This window comes from Cryptomeria japonica, chromosome 7, assembly GCF_030272615.1.
Source record: "Cryptomeria japonica chromosome 7, Sugi_1.0, whole genome shotgun sequence".
Taxonomy (NCBI): Eukaryota; Viridiplantae; Streptophyta; class Pinopsida; order Cupressales; family Cupressaceae; genus Cryptomeria; species Cryptomeria japonica.
Genome location: NC_081411.1, coordinates 832134933 through 832154592, shown reverse-complemented (window position 1 = coordinate 832154592; position 19660 = coordinate 832134933). Strand labels below are relative to the sequence as shown.

The 19660-nt window shown below is 34.3% G+C and overlaps 1 protein-coding gene across 2 annotated transcripts in view; it reads left to right on the top strand.

Moving 5' to 3' along the window:
- Window positions 1–19660, top strand: part of LOC131074294 (regulatory-associated protein of TOR 1) — a 71865-nt gene that overhangs the window by 5250 nt on the left and 46955 nt on the right. For both annotated transcript variants that reach the window (XM_058010879.2, XM_058010880.2), the window contains exons 2-6: window positions 11359–11461; window positions 13455–13537; window positions 13635–13793; window positions 13894–14010; window positions 14146–14306. In XM_058010879.2, the coding sequence (XP_057866862.1) occupies window positions 11359–11461; window positions 13455–13537; window positions 13635–13793; window positions 13894–14010; window positions 14146–14306 (623 nt within the window). The remainder of the gene's footprint in view (window positions 1–11358; window positions 11462–13454; window positions 13538–13634; window positions 13794–13893; window positions 14011–14145; window positions 14307–19660) is intronic.

Genomic DNA, 19660 nt, shown 5'->3' with positions numbered 1-19660 from the left:
CATTATAGATTAGAAGGGTAGGTCAAATCCACCTTTTAAACACCCAAAACTATAAACTTTGCTAGTTGGCCCTCTTATGCTACCACCTTGTTGCTTCAAAGCACCTTGAGCAAACACTTCTTGGCAACTAAAGAAACACCATGAACATAATCATTCTAAGCTTGGAATTTCACTCCATGAATGGCTTCCTTCATCTATGAGCTCTCTTAGCACATTGGCGACTGAAGGCTTCCCAATTATCACTGGTATGGATGGCAAACAAATGTTTCAACACCATCCTCAAATCTAGATTGAAAACCTTAGATTCATGTAGTTCCTTATCGACAAAATTGATATCCCCATGTTTATTGGTGACTTTGATCCCCTTGGTGCTTTATGGCTCCACCTTCTCATTGACACTTGAACCACAAAAACCATTATGATATGGTAGGAGGATGCACAACATTGAATTGTGCACCTCAAGAGATGACATCGTCATATCCCATTGTACTTGAAAATTCGATAAGATGGATGCTTGTAGGTGTCTTCCTAGATTAATGAACCAAGTACTCATTTTACCAAATTCAAAGACCTATTATTGGGGCAATGGAAATTGAATCGTAAGTATCCACTAGAAACTAGAGGCCCTTGAGGAAGGGCTCCTTGGATTTGATAGAGCTATGCCAACAGGTCATTATCCTTTGCAACCAAGAAAGCAACAAAGTGCTCGTTGCAATGTGTGCAAACCCTTCTCCAAACACCCTTGACAAACAAATATTGTGATACCACGAGAAGAAAAAAGTGATTGAGAGAATGCTTAGAAGACATGCCATGGAACTCATAAATAATAGATCACATGTGTAAAATTTAAAGGCCGTCCATCACATATGTGCAAAAGGATGAGCATATTCAGTCACACAACAAAATCAATAAACTTTTAACCTAAAAGGAGATTGCCACTTCTATGTTCAATAATGAGAACAAGACTATCATAAGAAATATTGGGAAATTAATATCTTCCATCATGAATTTGTTTAGCCAATGGGCTAGATGGAATTGACACCCAAACTAGCTAGTTGAGGTGAAATATGGTCGTATAAAAGTTTATTTAACTCAACTTGAGAATCCAACTAGTGGCTAAACGAAGATGAAAAAGTAGATTGGTTGACTACTACATTAGCCAAGAAAATCTGCCACTTTGTTGCACTCCCAATAATCGCAGCTAATTAAGATATCATCAAGTCTTTAACTCAAATTCAAGTGTCCTCCAAAAGGTTCTTTCTTTTTATGACTTGGGCTTTCCATTTTACAAAGCCCTTGAATTCACACCAAAGAATCTCGTTCAATAACGAGCCACTTACATTCCCTCGAAGAAGCCAAATAGAGGCCTGCCATTGCATCTTCATATTGTTCATGGTTATTAGATCTAATATTAAGAAAATAAAGAGCCGCTAGAGCCTCTTCACACCATAAGAACTCTTGCCAAATAGAGATTCGTTGATGCCTCAAAATTGAATGTGAGAAACCTTGATCAGTTTCATGTTTCAACCATGATGAATGCTTTCAAATTTTTTTAAATAGATTAACTAGGGTTTGTATTGGGGCCCCACCCTTGTAGCATAATAATTATTCATACAGTACTACCATAGATGGCCAAGATTGCTATAAACGAAAGCTATTAACTATTACTCATAACCACTAAAATATACTATGTTAAAAGTATATACAAATGTAGAATTGCTAGAATGTGCTTTGGAGCACCACCAAACAATGCAATGATTTGAACCAAACCCGAAAATTGCAGGAAACGTAGTTCAAAATGCATGTCTTTCCAATGATGAACATGATTTATAGAATTTTCATAGGAAATCAGAGTGGAAAAATCACTTTTAAATTTTTGCATAGACAATGCGATGGATCATGGTACTCCCATACTCTGCAATGCTGTGCTAGTTGCAATGGTACTCCCATACTCTGCAATGCTTTGCTAGTTGCAATGGATACCCTTGATTTTTTTGTGTTGAGGTTGCCTGCAATTTTTTGTGTAATAACATGCAATGAAGTAACACAAAGTTTGTTGGTTGAAATTGTTTTAGATATCATTCATTTTGTTTTCATGTTCATTTGCAAGTAACAATGTATATGAAATGGATAAACTAGTAAGCAACTAACAAGCATTATTCTTTAGCTGTCTTCATTACATAATACTGAAATTCAAATGATTCTCAAACAAGACAGACATATAGCAATGCCAAATACCAAAGATTTTAATCAACAATAATCTGCAATATCTCTCCTTTGACACATCACACACGGAGCAGAACTGCTGGCTCAAAACTGTATTTTCACAGTACCAATCATTCCTTGGGAACACCAAACTGAGGTAAGGAGATGGCAAGGATCTTCTTAACCATCCTAGGGTCTTAAATAACACTTAGAAATTTCTGCACTTGCAAAATGGGTACTGGAAAATCTAGGGGTGACTTGGAAATAAATTATTGAATTTCTTGTCTACCCAATTAAAATAATATTATATTTATTATATAATGGTCATCTTAGTTTTCATCTTAAGTTCTTTTAGAGTCTTAGAGTTAGTCAGGTAGTCTTTATATTTAGTGTTACTGGTAACTCCTGTTAATGATTGTTTCTTTTTAGAGACATCGTCTTGTAAGCTCTAGTTAAGGAGCCTTCGTCTCCTTTGTGAATACTTAAATTATCTGAGCAATTAATTTTTCATGCCCTTCAAACTCTAGTCAACATCCCTGACTCCCTTCTTGACACCTGGATGCCTAAATAAGATGTGTTTGTAGCCTTCAAATAGCTTTTTGACTCCATGAGCCCCACACGCATCAATAAGAAGTGTATGACACTGTACTTAGGCAATTTCTTCTAGCAAATTCAAATGGATCCAAAACCTTACAAATAACCTGTCTGTCTCAGTCACCGAGTTGTACAAAGAGCAAAGGATCAATACCTAGAAGTAGAAGATCAATACTCTTGGAGAAATCAACCAAAATGTGAGAAAATGTGTGGCTGGAACACTAAGTTGTAGAAAGAGCAAATGATCAATACCTAGAAGGAGAAGATCAATACTCTTGGAGAATGAACCAAAATGTGAGAAAAATTTATCTAATGACACCAGAAACCATGAAGACCAACTCAGAAGTCTTTATAAATCTTCATTTTTGCAAGCTCACATGGCCAAAATCTCAAAAAAAAACCTGTACACTTTCTGATTGAAACAATAACCATTTTAGGGTGGGTCTTTCACCATTGAAATTAGGCAAAATGCAGAGGATTTTCGTCCTCAACAATCCCAAGAATAACTCCTAAGTTCATTTTGAAAATATCTCAATATGCGTGCAAATTCAAAATTCCAAAATGAGAGCCCAAACCCCAATAAATAGAGCTTGGAGGGAAAAGTTAGGGCATTTCAAATATTTGAATATTTTATTCCCTCAAAAAAAGATCCCATATAACCCATAGCAGCAAAAATTGTTTGGGAAAAAAATCAGAAAAAATCAAATTTTTAAAAAATCTGTAAATAATTGTAGAAAAATAGACAAAAACATTTTTAAAAAAAACTTAAGGGCAGTTCCATAGAATAGAAATATAGAGAGCAAATAAAATAGAGTTTAACCCATGAATTGTAGAAAATAGATTTGTGTTGTTTATATTCATATTGCTGATTACATAGGCAAATATTCAGTTAACTTTTTAAAAGGCAGTCACCAAATACAAATAATAGTTTCCAAGTCTGAGATCAAATATTAGCCAAGTCTATTAAGTAACTGAGATCAAAATTTATCAGACTGTGATCCAACTACTGTTAGGAATTTAGTAAAAGTGGAAGCCATTTTGAAGGGATCCAATACTTTCATTGTGATTGAGGCAAGGAGTTTTCCAGGGGTAGTTTAATATTTGAGAAAGCTTATCAAATCATATTATACAATTGCAATGCTTTATATTCCCTGACGGCAATTGGTAAGTCCTTTAATATGGGGTAGAATTCAACAAAAGGCATTTGTTTGGTTGAAGTAAAAGATTAGCAAGCCATTGGTTTTGGCAATACTTAGCTTGCAACTACTATTTTAGATGGAGATAAATGGTAATGATTATGTGATGTAGGCTGTTTTATTACAAGTATGTAAGCTTGTTTGTTGTCATTCAGATTCATTTCATGGAGCACTTTGGATATATTGCTCATATAATGAATTGTATGGCCTTGTCTAAGCAAAAATTAAATATATCAATAATAAATTAAAATGCATATATCTATATTTATATCTATATATGTTATACGTCTTCAGACTCTTAGTGTCGTGGTAGAAACACTTCGTTGGTGAGGTGGCCACCAAGGTTCAAACCCCTATTGGGATACTAAGCTTACAAGCTTTGTGCCTTCTCTAGGCTGTTGAGCGTGGGTTTGAACAGTGAAGTGTGGGGAATGACGGTCCCCTAAAAATGGCTTCGTGGGAAGAGATCCTCTATAAGTGGTCTCTTTGGGCTCGAACTAGGCTAAAAACTTGAGTGTCCTCGATCAAAAAAAATAAAATATTATATATTATATTAAGAATTAAACATGTACATATAAATTTTACATTATTTTTAATTTATAGTTTATTATATAACTATTAATATATATTAATAGTCTACAATAGTTTAAGTTTTAGAACTACTCTACAGTATTAATTATAAATTATAGGGGTGTGCCATCTATGATAGTTCATTATAGTTATAATTTTAAATTTAGTTTTGCAAATCCATGGGGTGGGTTGTGTAGAGAGCTTGAGTCATATTAAAGCTGCGATTTAGAGCAGATTTGCTAACCGCTTCAACACAATCTCATATGCTCCCATGATTTAGGATGATTGAGGCCCTTTCAAATTCGGTTGATGACTGCCATGTTGATTCTGCATTGACTCTAATTCTGTCTCAAAATGGGCCGTATTTTGAGCAATTCAGTAATTTCATGAGTTTTTATGTGGTTTTGCAACAATTTTTTTCACTTTTTGTCGGTTTTTGGGTTTTAAACATGGTTAACACGAAAAATCATTGAAAATCGGGTCAACAATTTTTTCGTGAATCAAGATTTTTTTTTGGGAATGAATTGGCTAGCTCCACGATTGGCGATATAATCACGATTTTTGTAGATTATTGCTTCTTGATATAACCTTTTTAAAACAACTTTTGTTACCCACGGCCTAGGCATCCAACTTGGGGCATACTTTTAAAACATTCAAGTGAAAATATAAAATAATTCCAATTACCTTTTGATAACTCACCAAGACATTGAAAATGGAGAATTGAACATTCTGGAACTAACTGAAGCTAAAAGATGTTAATTTTTATGCCGACATGAGCACAAACTATTAGCAATGTTTTTTGAGAGCCAAAGGGAACAAACGTAGAAAAACCTAGAAAGATCGGTACCATGCAAGCACTTACTATAAATAGCAATGTTCTTCAAGGACCAAAAAACAAACTCAGAAAAACCTAGAAAAATCAGTGCCAACAAGTACTTATTACAGATAGTAGTGTTTTTCGAGAATGAAAGAGAACAATCTCGAAAAAACTCAAAAGTATTAGTGCCATGTAAGCACTTAGTATAAATAGCAAAAACTGTTGAAACCCCACTAAAACTGAAAAGTGAGCTCACCAAGAACATTGGAACTATCCAAGTGCATCTATAAACCTATGGAAAACCCTAAAAATTGGCCAATGCTCATAGAACAAGATGGTGTTAAAATAAGGACTTTGCAGTAGTGTCATAGCAATGCCTACTTATCAATGAAGATAGTTGAATTCTTTTTTATTATATGATAGGTGTTGACGAAGTGATGGACTTTGCTTTAACTAGCCTTAATCCTTCTACCCACCACTCTCCCTTAGGGTCCATTGTTAGCTCGACAACCTCCATGATTCGAAATTGGTTGGGTGGGAACATTGTCGCAAAACAAATCCTAACATTTGCATTAGGAACAACGGTGGCCAAATTTGTGATGAAATTGTCATGTGGAATAGTTGTTGTCCTACAACCTCTTGCTCACTCTCAAGAGTTTTTGAACAAACCCTACATCCGCTTTAGTATCATAGAGAAAGATACACCTCAATTGGTGAGATGAAACTATGTTGCCATACTTGATGCTCTTGCCTTTGTCCACACTCCTCTCACTAGCTATGCCTGCAATAAACAATGTTGAGAGATTTATTTGAAAGCGAAACAACCACTAATAAATGATCCTTTCAAACCCATGCATAGGTATAACTTGCATTGCGCTTGCCAGGATTTAAACTAGCTCCATTTGGCTATGAAATAACCAAAAGCAGGATTAAAAGTTATTCAATCATTGCAAATGAGATCTTGAAAGGCTAAATAAATGATGTAATTACTCCTTCCATTGACAATTTTAAACAACTCAATAATGTGGATGAGGCTATCATGACCATCCTAACAAAAAAATTATAGAGGTTGTCGCTTCCTAATTCTTGCCAAGTATTAGCATGAGTAATATACTCAACTATGAGAGGATCCTGGTCCTTAACTGTGCACTTCTCCTTCAAACTCTGCACTTCTTCCACAAAGTAATTAAAATGCCAATTAGGACATTAGCCTTTTATATAAGCATTTATTATTGTAAGGGACCTATTGATACTTTTAAAAAGTTTTTTACATAAATTATAATTTTAGCTAAATTATGTGATCTTTTACTGTTTCTAGTAACTTTTAAAAAGTTTTTAACATAAATTATAATTTTAGCTAAATTATGTAATCTTTTACTTTAAAATCTTAAGATTGATTTAAAATTATTAATAAGTTATAATATTTTATTAAGATTTATGGGTATTCTAGCATTTGCATTAATGAGTGGGAACCATAGTTTGAAATAGGCATAAGGGGCTCTGATTGGGGACAGAGCTAGAAATGTTCTTTTGGATACAACAGAATTTTTGCTGTCCAAACAACAATGGATGGAGGAGTGATCACAGAAAATGATCAAGTTGACATGTTAGGGCGACAAATTATTTCTTGGATATGGTGCAAGTTGTTCTAAATGGCAGAGTAGTGCCTGAGTCAATCATATGCAAATGTGGATAGGAAGAAGAATGTTGGAGTTGGGTGCCCCTGTAGTGATATACCCATGTTCAAAGAACTTATTTGTTTGGGAGATTCTTTAGGTATATTTAAATCATTTATCCTCTGAAACATACAAGCATATGCTGATTGCAGCTCTTAGGATTTGAGTAGAATTTGATTTATCTAAAGGGCTTCCATCAGAAATTTTCCTGAAAGTAGGAAATGAAAAATTAGATTATAAAAAATATGTTTTATGCTTTTGGAACTATTTACAAGTAGGTCCTATAGTAAAAGATTGTAGAAATTCTAAGCATTCTAGAGGTCACTCTTCTTGGTGAAATGGTGGGATACTGCAAACACTGTTTAGTTGGCTGCTCTTTAGAATCTCCTAAAGTTGCAGCCGTGGAGGTGGATAAGTTGGAGATGTTGGCAGCTGGAGTTACAGCTGCAGATTTAGGATGGGGGCTCCATTTGGAAGCTGTAGAGCTGTGGGTGGAGAGGGTAGTAAGGAAAAATGATAGAGTAGAAAACCTATATTAGGTTGTTGGCAACCCAATAGCTGATTGCTCCAAATCTAAATGAGGACATTCTTAATTTTTTTAGCAATTTATTCTGATAACAAAGTAGAATGTTTGGGATATCAAAATCTTGACGATATGGACCCGTTTTCTTTAGATGAGGATTTTCAAACTGACAGTGGCTCTCTTCTAATGTGACCGATTGAGGAGTTGTGGATTCTTGCTTATCATAAAAAAAGGGTGAATGGTCTACTGTAATAACAGGAAAGCACAAACAAAAAATAAGGGCCTTGTATGGTGGTTTGTTCCCCATTTCAAACAGAAATGATAGTTTGTTTGTCTTAAGTGATTCTGCTTTGTATGTTTATTCTGCTGTTATTTGAGTATATCCAAAAAAAGGAAAGATTTATGATAAATTTTATGTTTATAACATATAATTTTTTGAATTAATTTAAAATATATATATATATTTTTTATTATATCAACTTTTGATTATGTTAGACATGTAATAAAATTTTAATAGATATTAATAAGTTCAAGATTTTAGCAAGTTATAGATTTTTATTTAGTTTATTTTTAGCTTGAGGTTTTATTAGATTTGTTTACTAATTAAAAATGTTTGTATTTAAATTCGTACTGGTAATTTAAAATTATAATATTTTGATTTTCATTATCATTTAGATTTCTATTAGATGTGAGTATAATTTATTAAAAATGAATATAAAATGCAGGTTTATATTATTCAAACGTAATCACAACTTTTTCCCCAAATTTTATCAGTTGAGGAACTTGTTCCAAATCTTTTCGTTGTTGAACACAAACCTTTTGACCTAGGTGATAAGTTAGATATGGATTGAAGTTTAAATCACGTCTGATTTAGTTGCTCTAGACGTGGTACATGTATATAGCAACCTTTTGTTTAAAACATTGATTTGGATGCAGCTATCTTCAATCGACATTTTTGTGCCAACTTGTATGGTAACATTTGGTTGTTGCGACTTGGGACCAGTTGGGAGAATGGATGTCCCATGTCTGTAAGGATGAATGAAGCTTCTTCCGAAGAAACTGTATAATTGAACCGAGAAAAACTAACTTATACAAGACAAATAATTTCTCTAAATCTTTAGTGGCAAAAATTTGAAGTATTAAATCTCACAAAAACACTACATCCCTAATTGCATGCCTTGGCAAAGAAAATCCATAGTATTTTTATGGAAAAACTGCTCAAGGCTGTTAAATGAGAGAGGTAGCCAAAGATAATTAAGATTCCAATCAGCATGGGATCAAGATTAGCCTACATGGGTTATTTTGGTACTATCATTGTACAATGTAGATGAGACAAGTCAAGGCAAATAGGATTTGTCTGGAGTCTTGCTCATCCAAGGCAAATGGAGAAACCTTAAATTGATTTTAAAAGGACAAGTGCTCATGATGTATAAAGCAAATAATTAAAATACACTAATACCACCCTCTAACAGTAACTTTGCAGGGTGGAGGTAAAAAACATGGAATTTATTTTTGAAACAACTAGTTAAGGGTAAGTCACAACTTCCCTTGTGTCTAACAAGGATCAAAGTTGAAGAGTCTTTGCAACAGGCAATAGCTCATGCAATGTGGATATCAATATGCTTGGTTTGTTAGTGCTCAACTAGTTTGTGAGCAGTATGAACGATTACTCTGATTATTGCACCTAGGAAGAGTGGGATGGCTTGCAAGAATTCAAACATTAAAAGTATCTAGCAAAGTCTAAAGTGACATTGTGGCCGAATGAATTTCACATTTGTACTACGCCTTTGTGCATGAAAGAGCAATGCTTGTTTGCTTCTAATTAGACATAGTAATATGACCTGAAATGTGACAATAGATATACTCATTAGTAATCTTCCCATAGTTGGCATCATAATCTCAAATGTATTTCGTGTAAATCACCAAAGTAGTAGATCCCCCTAAAGTATAAATAATCTCAAAGTTGCAAATACTCTGAATAGGACTTTTATCCCAATAAGGTGAGATTGTCCTTGGTTGTTATTCGTTGACCTGTTTGGCTGTTTAAAAGTAGAAGGGTTAAGGGTCCACTTTACACTCTTCTGTGTGAAATAGATGGAGAAGATTTAGTGCTTGCTTAGGCTGCAAAACAAATATACTTGCCTTCTGCTGACAAATTCAAAGACCAAGGAAATGTTATTGGATTAAGTCAGCGATGCCAAACTGATCCATAAGGCTAGAGTTTCATGGTCCACTATATCAAGATGACTTTGTATTGTGTTGAGATCATAGTAGTAGTGGTATTTGGCTTGAACATTTGTTTGTGTTGATTTTGAGAAGGATTCATGGAAACATCAAGCTGAGTCACAAATGTGGATTGAATAAATCCTCTTTAGAATTGGGTGAGCAGCAGGAGTTGGAGCAGGAGTTTCCTTTGGAAGAATAGTCAGAACTGAATGATCCTCTTCGTTCTCATCATTTGGAGAGTGATGGCCATTTGAATGATGCAGTTGAGGAGCAAGAGCTTGAGAAAAACTAGAATAGGATGACAAAGAGTCTTATAAAATTTGAAAGTTGTGAAATGAGATGTAGGCTGCAGATGTGGAGCTAGCATTTGAGCGGTTATGATGCCATGGTGATATGAGTAAAGCTTCTGCACTGGTAGATGATTCATGAATGCTTGAACTTAGCAAAACAAACTTACAACTCACAGAATATTCTAAATCTCTCTCTTGCTTTCTTCCTCTCATTCTCACTTCCTCTCTCTCTCTCTCTCTGCCTTAAGCAGGCGGTTAAGAGAGAGATGGCCAAAAATAGACAATTCTCTCATGTCAAGCTGATACTAAACTCATGATAAAGATCAGTCCACATGATTTGTCTTTTCTTGAAATAAATGCCATAGTGGTACTTCTCTTCAGTCTCATGTACAGCTAATGAAGGAAATCCAAAACTATTTTTTTAAAAGTATGAATATAAATATATATTCCCAACTTAATATATATGCCTTTCTTTTACCACTGGAAATACTTATTAGTGTACTAGAAAGCAAAATATAATAATATATCAACAATGCATTCTACTGATCAGAGGTACCTAAAGATTACCAATTCTAAGTTGTGCATTTGCTTTTCTTGCTGAAGATGGATATAAATGAGAATACAATATAAACCCAGTGATGTTTTGAGACGTGTAGCTTCGAGATCTTGGTGCCCTTAAAATTACTGCCCTGTAAAATGCTACATATTTTGGCTTGCAATTTCTTAGCTTGTTTAGGAAACTAATGTTGTGGAAACTACTATTTCGTGCTGTAGTTTTGATCTGTTGACCTTAGTTAAGCAAGTATTGTAAACTATATGGGAAACCTTGCCACATTAAATAATCTATTGATTTTTAATTTTTTATATGTATGAATTTTAAGTGATTCACAACTTTCACCAATCTATATTTATTTTACACAATTTAACAATCTTTATTCGAATTGTTTCAGGACATCATAAATTATGCTCTGATTTTTCTTTTCATTTTTTATGTTACAATGCAAATTGATACTCTTATATTGTAATTTTCATTTGACCTGCATTTAATATATACTACAGTTTCAGGAGATCAATAAATCATGCTCTCTTTTCTTTTCTCATTTTTATGTTCACTGTGTAACAGTTAATATGCCTATTTTGCATATTATTGCAGCTGTTCTCCTTGTGGTTAGCATTTTTGTTTATGAATGTGATCATGCATCTGCTAAGATTTCTTGTTATACATTTTATGGTCATCTGATTGGCAGTTTCTTTTATGCAGATGAAAACTGGATGTGTCGCACTTGTTCTGTGCTTAAATATTGGCGTTGATCCTCCAGATGTTATCAAGATATCTCCATGTGCTCGGTTGGAGTGCTGGATTGGTAAGCCATGGGTACATGTTACACGTTATTTTATAATTCTAGCTACTTTGTTGTGCAGTGGTTTTGTAGCATTGGGAATGGAGAAACATTTTTATTTATTTTATTTGGAAGAATGACATAAAAACATATCTTATCTTGGCAGGGCTCACCCATTTTGTGGGTAATTGCACTGTAAAATAAACTAAAAATCAGTGGATAGTAAGATTATTGTTTTATTTGTGTATGTGATGATTTTTAATATCTCAGTCAACATAAAATATGATCATGGCTAAATGATTTGGTATTTTGTGCAACCCCTTTAGAAGATGGTTGAAGCATTGGTTTTGAGTCTCTATTTGCTATCAATCTCATCTGTCAGATTGCATTTTTAGTTGTTTTTAAGTGAATTGGTTTTAAGGACATAGGGCTGCATACATGTCCAGTGGAATATAAATGTTCTATAAAGCATTGGTATTGAGTCTCTATTTGCTATCAATCTCATTTGTCGGATTGCATTTTTAATTGTTTTAAAGTGAATTGATTTTAAGGACATAGGGCTGCATACAAGGTTCTATAACATTTTGAATGCAATCAATACCATCCATTTTTGTTGTTAATTAAATTTTAAATTGTAAAGAACTGTGGGAGTTATGTTTGACAATGTTTTCACCTCACTGTCTTTCTAAATATGCTTGCAACAATGTGTAAGGATGTGGGTTGTCCTAGTATATAAATTGCCTAGAAGTTTGGAAGAAAAGGAAGGTAACTAAGGAAGACAAAGAGAATAAGAGAGGACTGATATAAAGAAGGTTAGGGGGGCAAATAAGGATTAATTGATTCAAATCTACTGAATTGGATTAATTATGGTTCTAACCTATGTCACAAAGTTTGAGTTTGAGTTCGTGTTTGGCAACAATAATATTTGGATAAAATTCAACAATGGCAATAAATTAAAAAAAATTTGCCATTCAATACACTTATAATTTTTTTAATTTATTCATATATTTTCATTAATAAAATAAATAAAATAGGTAAATTTAAAATGCAAACATTAGAAAGTAAAACGATGAAATACAATTTAAATAGTAAATTGATTAAATAAAACTGAAATGCAATAAAGTTTCAAACTTTATATTAAAATTTCCCTATGGCCGCGAGTGGAGGAAGAAGGTCGCCATCAGATAGGAAAAACCCACAGATTAAGATTTCACTGGGCTTTTTGTTTTTCAAGGCTTCGGGTTTAAGCTGCAGACATAGCAGCTTCCAAATCCTTAATTTTTCTGGATTGAGTTTTTAGAATATCCAGAGTTGGCAAGTTTTCCTTAGAAATCTAATCTTGCCAAATCCTACATGGTTCAAAAAAATGGCAAGTTTCTGGAAACACACAGAAGGGTTTTTCTGCCACACTGTTTCCATACACATACCAGGTATGGTTGTACATGTACCTGGGGTGGGGGGTGCCATTTCCGGTAACTCTGGTGCTAACCAATTAATGGATTAATTTAATTAATAACCTAGTGTAAGCACGGTTACTTAAGGTTTTTGTCATGTCAGTATCCACTTCTTCAAATGTTTTGGTAATGTCTGTATCCAGCATCCACTTCTCGAACATTTTGGTCTAGTTCATCTTACAATGTAGAAAAAATAGTTTGCATCTTTTGAGATGTTCTTGCATAAACAACATGGTGATTTTTATTTTCACAGCTAACTGATTTTTTGGCTTTGTTTTTAACATTGATGGGTCACTTGATGTAATTATTTAAATTTTTTCTTTGTTAATACAAATGCATTTGCTTTTCTTTGTAGTTTTCATAACTACATGTTGGTTTTATATTCATTATTCACTTGTTTTAATTGTTTAAATTTATACAACTGTATTTGCTTTTCTTCACAGTGAAAAGTACTAGCCAATTGATTGTGAAAGTAGCAGTAATTTAATAAAAACAACAACAGAGTTTTCATTGAGGAGATTGAATTTTGGAATTAATTCCTAATTTTGTTAAAAAATTTTCAGATCCGTTTTCCATGCCAGCTCCAAAAGCACTTGATGCTATAGGGAAGGCTTTGCAGTCTCAATATGAACGGTGGCAACCACGGGTAATAAATTAATTCTCGAAATATTTGGAGGTAGCTGCCTGTTTTTGTCATATTCAATGGTTAAATAATTCTTGATTGAACTGTATTCCATATGTAGGCTCGATATAAGCTTCAGCTTGATCCTACTGTTGAAGAGGTAAAGAAGCTTTGTGGGCAATGCCGGAAGAACGCTAAATCAGAGCGGGTTCTTTTCCACTATAATGGACATGGAGTTCCAAAGCCCACAGCGAATGGGGAAATCTGGCTTTTCAACAAGGTCATACTCACAGTTAATGCAGAGTGCTTAGTAGAACAGTTTAATTCTATATCTCATATTACCTTGTAGAGTGGCTGAAGGCCATTTATTTTGAGTGCAGAATTACACACAATACATTCCCTTGTCTGTTTATGAACTAGAATCATGGCTTGGGACACCCTCAATTTATGTGTTTGATTGTTCTGCTGCTGGTGTGATTGTAAACGCTTTTGTGGAGGTAAGGTTTTCTCAATAAATTGTGAAGCGGATGGAATCTTTTATGATAATTCCAAACAGATACTTATTTTTCTTTATATGTTAATTATTTGTTTGAGTTTTATATTTCATGACGATGTCTTTTGTTTATGTCCAGCGTCAAGATTGGGATTCTGGTGTTTCTTCTGTAGCTGCAATGAAGGACTGCATTTTACTTGCGGCTTGTGGATCAGATGAGATTCTTCCTCAGAGTGCTGAATTTCCAGCTGACATCTTCACTTCATGTCTCACAACACCTATTAAAATTGCATTACGATGGTATTATCTTATTCTTAGACCCCTAATCGTCTCACTTTTTGTACACGTGATGGGGAACTATTTTTGTGATGCCCTAGTATCTAGCTCAGATTAGTGAGTGAATATGGGAGATCATTTGAAATTTGAATTTTCAACCCTTGATTTTCTATTATATTTATTCATTAAATTAACAGCATGGTTTCTGGTATAGACTCAATATAATTTAGAGTCTGGCTAATGACTGTTTATCTATCTTAGTCTCTTAAAACATTGTGTTATTTCCCTGAAATATGTCTCCCTATGGATATAGTATGTATCTATATCATAATATCTTGTGCATAATGGATAACATCAATGACTAGGCACTATAGATAGCTTTGAATGTTAAGTAGATTCATGTGAAAAAGTGATTTTGACATATTGGAATGGCAATGAAAAAACATTGGTACACTGAATGAGTGATCCTTTTCTTCTTGTTGCTTAGGACAATTTCTTTTTTTTGCAATGTATATTACAAGATTTGGATTTCTGTTTTTGCTAAACATGATTACATGCTTCTGCAACAAGAAATAAAGAATCAATCAAATGTCTATATTTTAAGAGGTACATTTCAATGATGACATCTCAGCAGATTTTTTTTTTTAGTTCATAACCGGGAGAATTGGGAAGCCCCTAGCATTTTGACTCTTCCCAGCTTTTAAATTTACTATTATGGTTGATATGCCATTTTGTTGTGCAACACTTTGAATAGTCATTGTTAGCATTCGAATGGTCTTTGGATACTAATTATTATAAATTTGTAATCATATTAGTAGTCTTTGAATATTCATTTTTGATTTTAGGACCTTCTAATTCTTGTTAGGTTTTGTTCTTTTCAAATTGCTTTTTGTGTTGCATGATTTTCGATAAAACATATTCCAAGGCACCAAGCCACCTCTCAAGTTGAAATTCTGACTGACAATGAAAAGGCTGCGTTGCTAGCAGGGCTTAGTATGATCATTTGTTTTTATCTGGGTATCATCCTGTTCAAGCATGCATTATAAATGGCTTTTTGTATACTATTGTAGATCAATTAGCATTTCCTACTTACCAGCTCATTTCCTATTTGTTTTTATCTTTCGATGATTAAGATTATCTTTAAAAGTCTTGTGTTTTCTAATTTGGGAAAATTATTTTTGCATTTCTATAATTTGCTATCTATGCCTTTCAGGATCCTTTATACTAACAAGGAATATAATCTTAAGGTCTCATGTCTCAATATAGTACTTACTATAGTTATCCTTATTTGATGGGACTTAAGAGCTTAGTTACTGGTTTAGGTTTGGGTTCGATGTTTCAGTTCATGGGTTCAGTCAAATTTTTTTTGGGGTTGGGTTTGTCAATACAAAAAACATATAAAAATCAGAAATATATTCATATTTGCAGCAGTAATTAAGTTCAAATATACCACCATATTAATAGTCAAATAAACATAGCAAAATAGTAAATACACTGCTATATATTAATAGTCAAATTGTAGTCAAACTCAAATGTTATGATATATATTAAACTTCAAAGTAAAAAAATAATAATAGCAAGTGTCAACAATCAGCCATCATCGATCATTAATCAAATATCATATGGGTCATCAAAAATAACATCATCACTATCCATGTTAGGTGACTATCCTACTGTAGGACATTTGACCCAAGTTTACTTGACATGACAATCGTTTCTGATTATGAGCACTATACATTGTAGTCTCGATAGAATATGAATGACATTTCATGGGTAACAACTTGATGACGATCATATACATGGCTCTTCATAGAACACTGCGATACATAGGATACTCATCATAGAACACTGTGATACATAGGATACTCTTCATAGAACACTATGATCTCTCTATTGATACCACTATCAATTTCACAATTGTTTCCTTGTACACTGTTTTTGTTTGTTACTGTATCACAGGCTCTTTATGCGTTTAAAGACAATTTTTTTTTAGTTTATTGTACCTTTTTAAAAAAAAACAAAAAACTATTCATTGTTAAATTTTTAATATTATTAGGGATTGACAATTGAATATACAAGGGTTTATGATTTATATTAGACCTTACATTTCTTGATGCCATGGTTTTGACAATCTTTTTATCACTGCTATAGATGGATGCCTTACTATAAAAAGTAAAAAAAAGTTGAACAAATTAAGAAACACCTAAATTTGCTGGCTGGGTGCATTTGGAGTTTGGAGGTGAAAATTCGGCTTGGGTTCAACCGGGATGAACCACAGGTTGTGGGCAGGACCCTGGCCAAATCTACAGAGAACCGGACCTTGAATCCAGTTCGAAATAGACTGGGACCCAAGGTTGACTAGGAACAAATTAGTAACATAGCTTAATAGCTAGAACAAGCAACTCCAATGACATCAATCAAGATGTGATGGCCTATCTTGTGGACGATACACTAAATGTAGAAAGCTATGTGCTTTGAAAGCAATGGACCAGAGCAAAGGAAGACAAAGACAATACACAAATGATTTTATATACACGGAGCTTAAAAGACTCTGATTTTTATGTTGTTTTATTAGGATTCCACTTACCACGCATTGCATCTAGGTGATGAGCAAAGGAAGACAAAGACAATACACAAATGATTTTATATACACGGAGCTTAAAAGACTCTGATTTTTATGTTGTTTTATTAGGATTCCACTTACCACGCATTGCATCTAGGTGATGCTCACAAGGGTGAAGCATCAGGACTTACTGGGAAGTCTTCATAATTCACCCCCGTTAGCATCACCTAAATGCAATGATTGTCAAGTGGGACTTTTTATGCTCATGAGAGATGGGTTTTTGAGGCCCCCAGCTGTTGAAATATGGGTCAGCAAGTTTGACTCAAAACCTATACAGTTGAATTCTGATCTTATTTATGTGTACAATTGACAATACCTTGAAAAGCTAATTATTTTAAGAGCTAAAATTCAAACCATAGTATGCAGTTTTTGGAGGCAAGGAATTGACGTAAACTGCCTTAAGTGAAACTTCAATTATAACTGCAACCCTAAGCATGTTATCCTGCAAACCAAAATTTGCTGAAATTACAAACAGCATAAATAATACTGAAATTTAAAAATAGATGACATGCTGTTTGTATTAGAATATTTAATTATATTTTAGTCACCTATATTTAGTTCCTTGTTTAATGGTCATTTAGCTTTTTAGTTAATTAGCTTTTAAGCTTTATTTAGCATTTAGCTTTTTCTTTTTAGTTAATTAGCTTTTAAGCTTAATTTAGCGTTTAGCTTTTTCTTTTTAGTTAATTAGCTTTTAAGCTTAATTTAGCTTTTAGCTCTTTAATCTTTTACTTTAACGTTATGTTCTAATTATAAAACATCGTCTTGTAACCTCTATATATACGTGTGTATATCGTTCAATGTAATCATCCGATTATTGAATCATTCATTCAATTTATTTTTCATGGTATCAGAGCATGGAAATTAAAAATTTCGAAAATTTTTGTTATTAAAATTTTTCCAAGTTTTTATTCAAGAGATTTTTTTTCACTTCCTGGGCAGTTTTTTTGCAGGTTGAAATTTTTCCTAGGGTTTCTACAATTTTCAACTAGGGTTTTTCGTGCCTTGATTTCTGAGCCGTCGGATCTGCATTTTGTTTTCAAATTCTTGGTGGGTTTTTCAAGAGCTTCTTTGGGTTGCTCTCAGATTTTTCGGGGTGCCTCGTTTTCCGTGCCTCATTTTTTGTGCCAGCAAATTTCCCTTGGAATTTAAAAACAGTTCACAATTTCTGCTATTTCTGTGGACGTTGGGATTTTTGCTGTTTTTTTGGCACCATTTATGCTGTTTTAAGTGTGCAGAAAATTTTAATTTTTGGGTTTCTTCCAAACCTCGAATTTCGTGCCAGACTTCTCCTATAGGGTTTCAGTTTTTTCAGCAGCTATTTCTATTCTGATTTTTTAAAAAATCAGATTCTTCTGTCTCTTGCTTTCACTTAGTTGACCTTGATCAGCCTTGATTTCTGTGATGGCATCATTAACCAACATCATGTTGGAACACAGTTAGAAGTTCAACGGCCGCAACTACAACACCTGGAAACAACGTATGCTTACCATCTTTGAGTATCGTTGCCTTGATCAACTTGTTTTGGGCAAAGAATCTCGTCCTACAACAGTAGGTGATGATCAAGACAAACATGATGTGAAGAATCGAGAGGCTGTCATGCTTATCAAACTCTCTGTGATCAACTCCCACAGGTGCCTTCAGGTAAAACAACAAAAGAGATTTGGGATCTTTTGAAGGATCTTCATGAAACGTTCGACAAGAGCCGAGCTTTCTTTCTGAAGAATATGTTGTATTCTATCATGATGGATGAGAAGTCATCTATCCAGGCACATCTTATGAAGATCAAGGACATCCGTGATCAGTTAGAAGCTATAGGCCGAACCATGGTGGAAGAGGATATGGTAGTGATCACGCTGAAAAGCCTTCCCAGATCCTACGAGCATTTCATTGATACGCTCAATATCTCCTCTACTAGTGTTGATTTGAAGTTTCCTGATCTTTGCAACAAGCTTCTCCAACAGGATTGATGGAAGCAATAGTTTGGCAGCAGTGCTAGTTCATCCACTGAACAGGCTTTCACAACCTCAGCTTCGCATAAGTACAAGGGTAAAGCTCCGTCCTTCTAGCAGAAAGGACAAGGTCAAGGTCAACCTCAGCAGTCTTCCAAAAAGAAGAGCTTACAATGTTCCTACTGTCATATATATGGCCATTTGGTGAAAGATTGTCGGAAATTGATAGCATCCCAGCAATCCAAACAGGGAGGGTCCAAGCAGAAAGCCAATTCTGCCATGCATCCTGATCAAAAGGAATTTGCCTTCTATGCATTCATGGCCCAAACCTCCTCTGATGATGTTCAATCATCAGCTTGGTACATTGGCTTTGGAGACTCTTGACATTTCACACATCGTCGGGATTGGTTTAGGGAGTACATGCCTTTCACTGATTCAGTGATCTTTGGTGGAGGTGAAGAGTATACTGTTGTCGGTAAGGGCAACGTTCAGATTTCATCTGGTGGGAGGGATTTAATATTCCTCGATGTATACTTTGTACCTGGTATGAAGCTCAATCTACTGTCAGTCAGTCAGATTATGCAGCATTTACCACAACTGGATGTCGTCTTCGAGTTGCACAAGTGCAACATTGTTGACAGGGAGACTCGCACTACAGTTGCAGTTGGTATTGAGGATCATGGTCTTTATACACTTGTTGATTCTACTGGTTCTCAGGAGCTTGCCATGGCAGCTAAGAGTACTTCCATCAACACTCTTTGGCATCAGCGATATGGGCATCTCAATGTCCACTATCTCTCTCA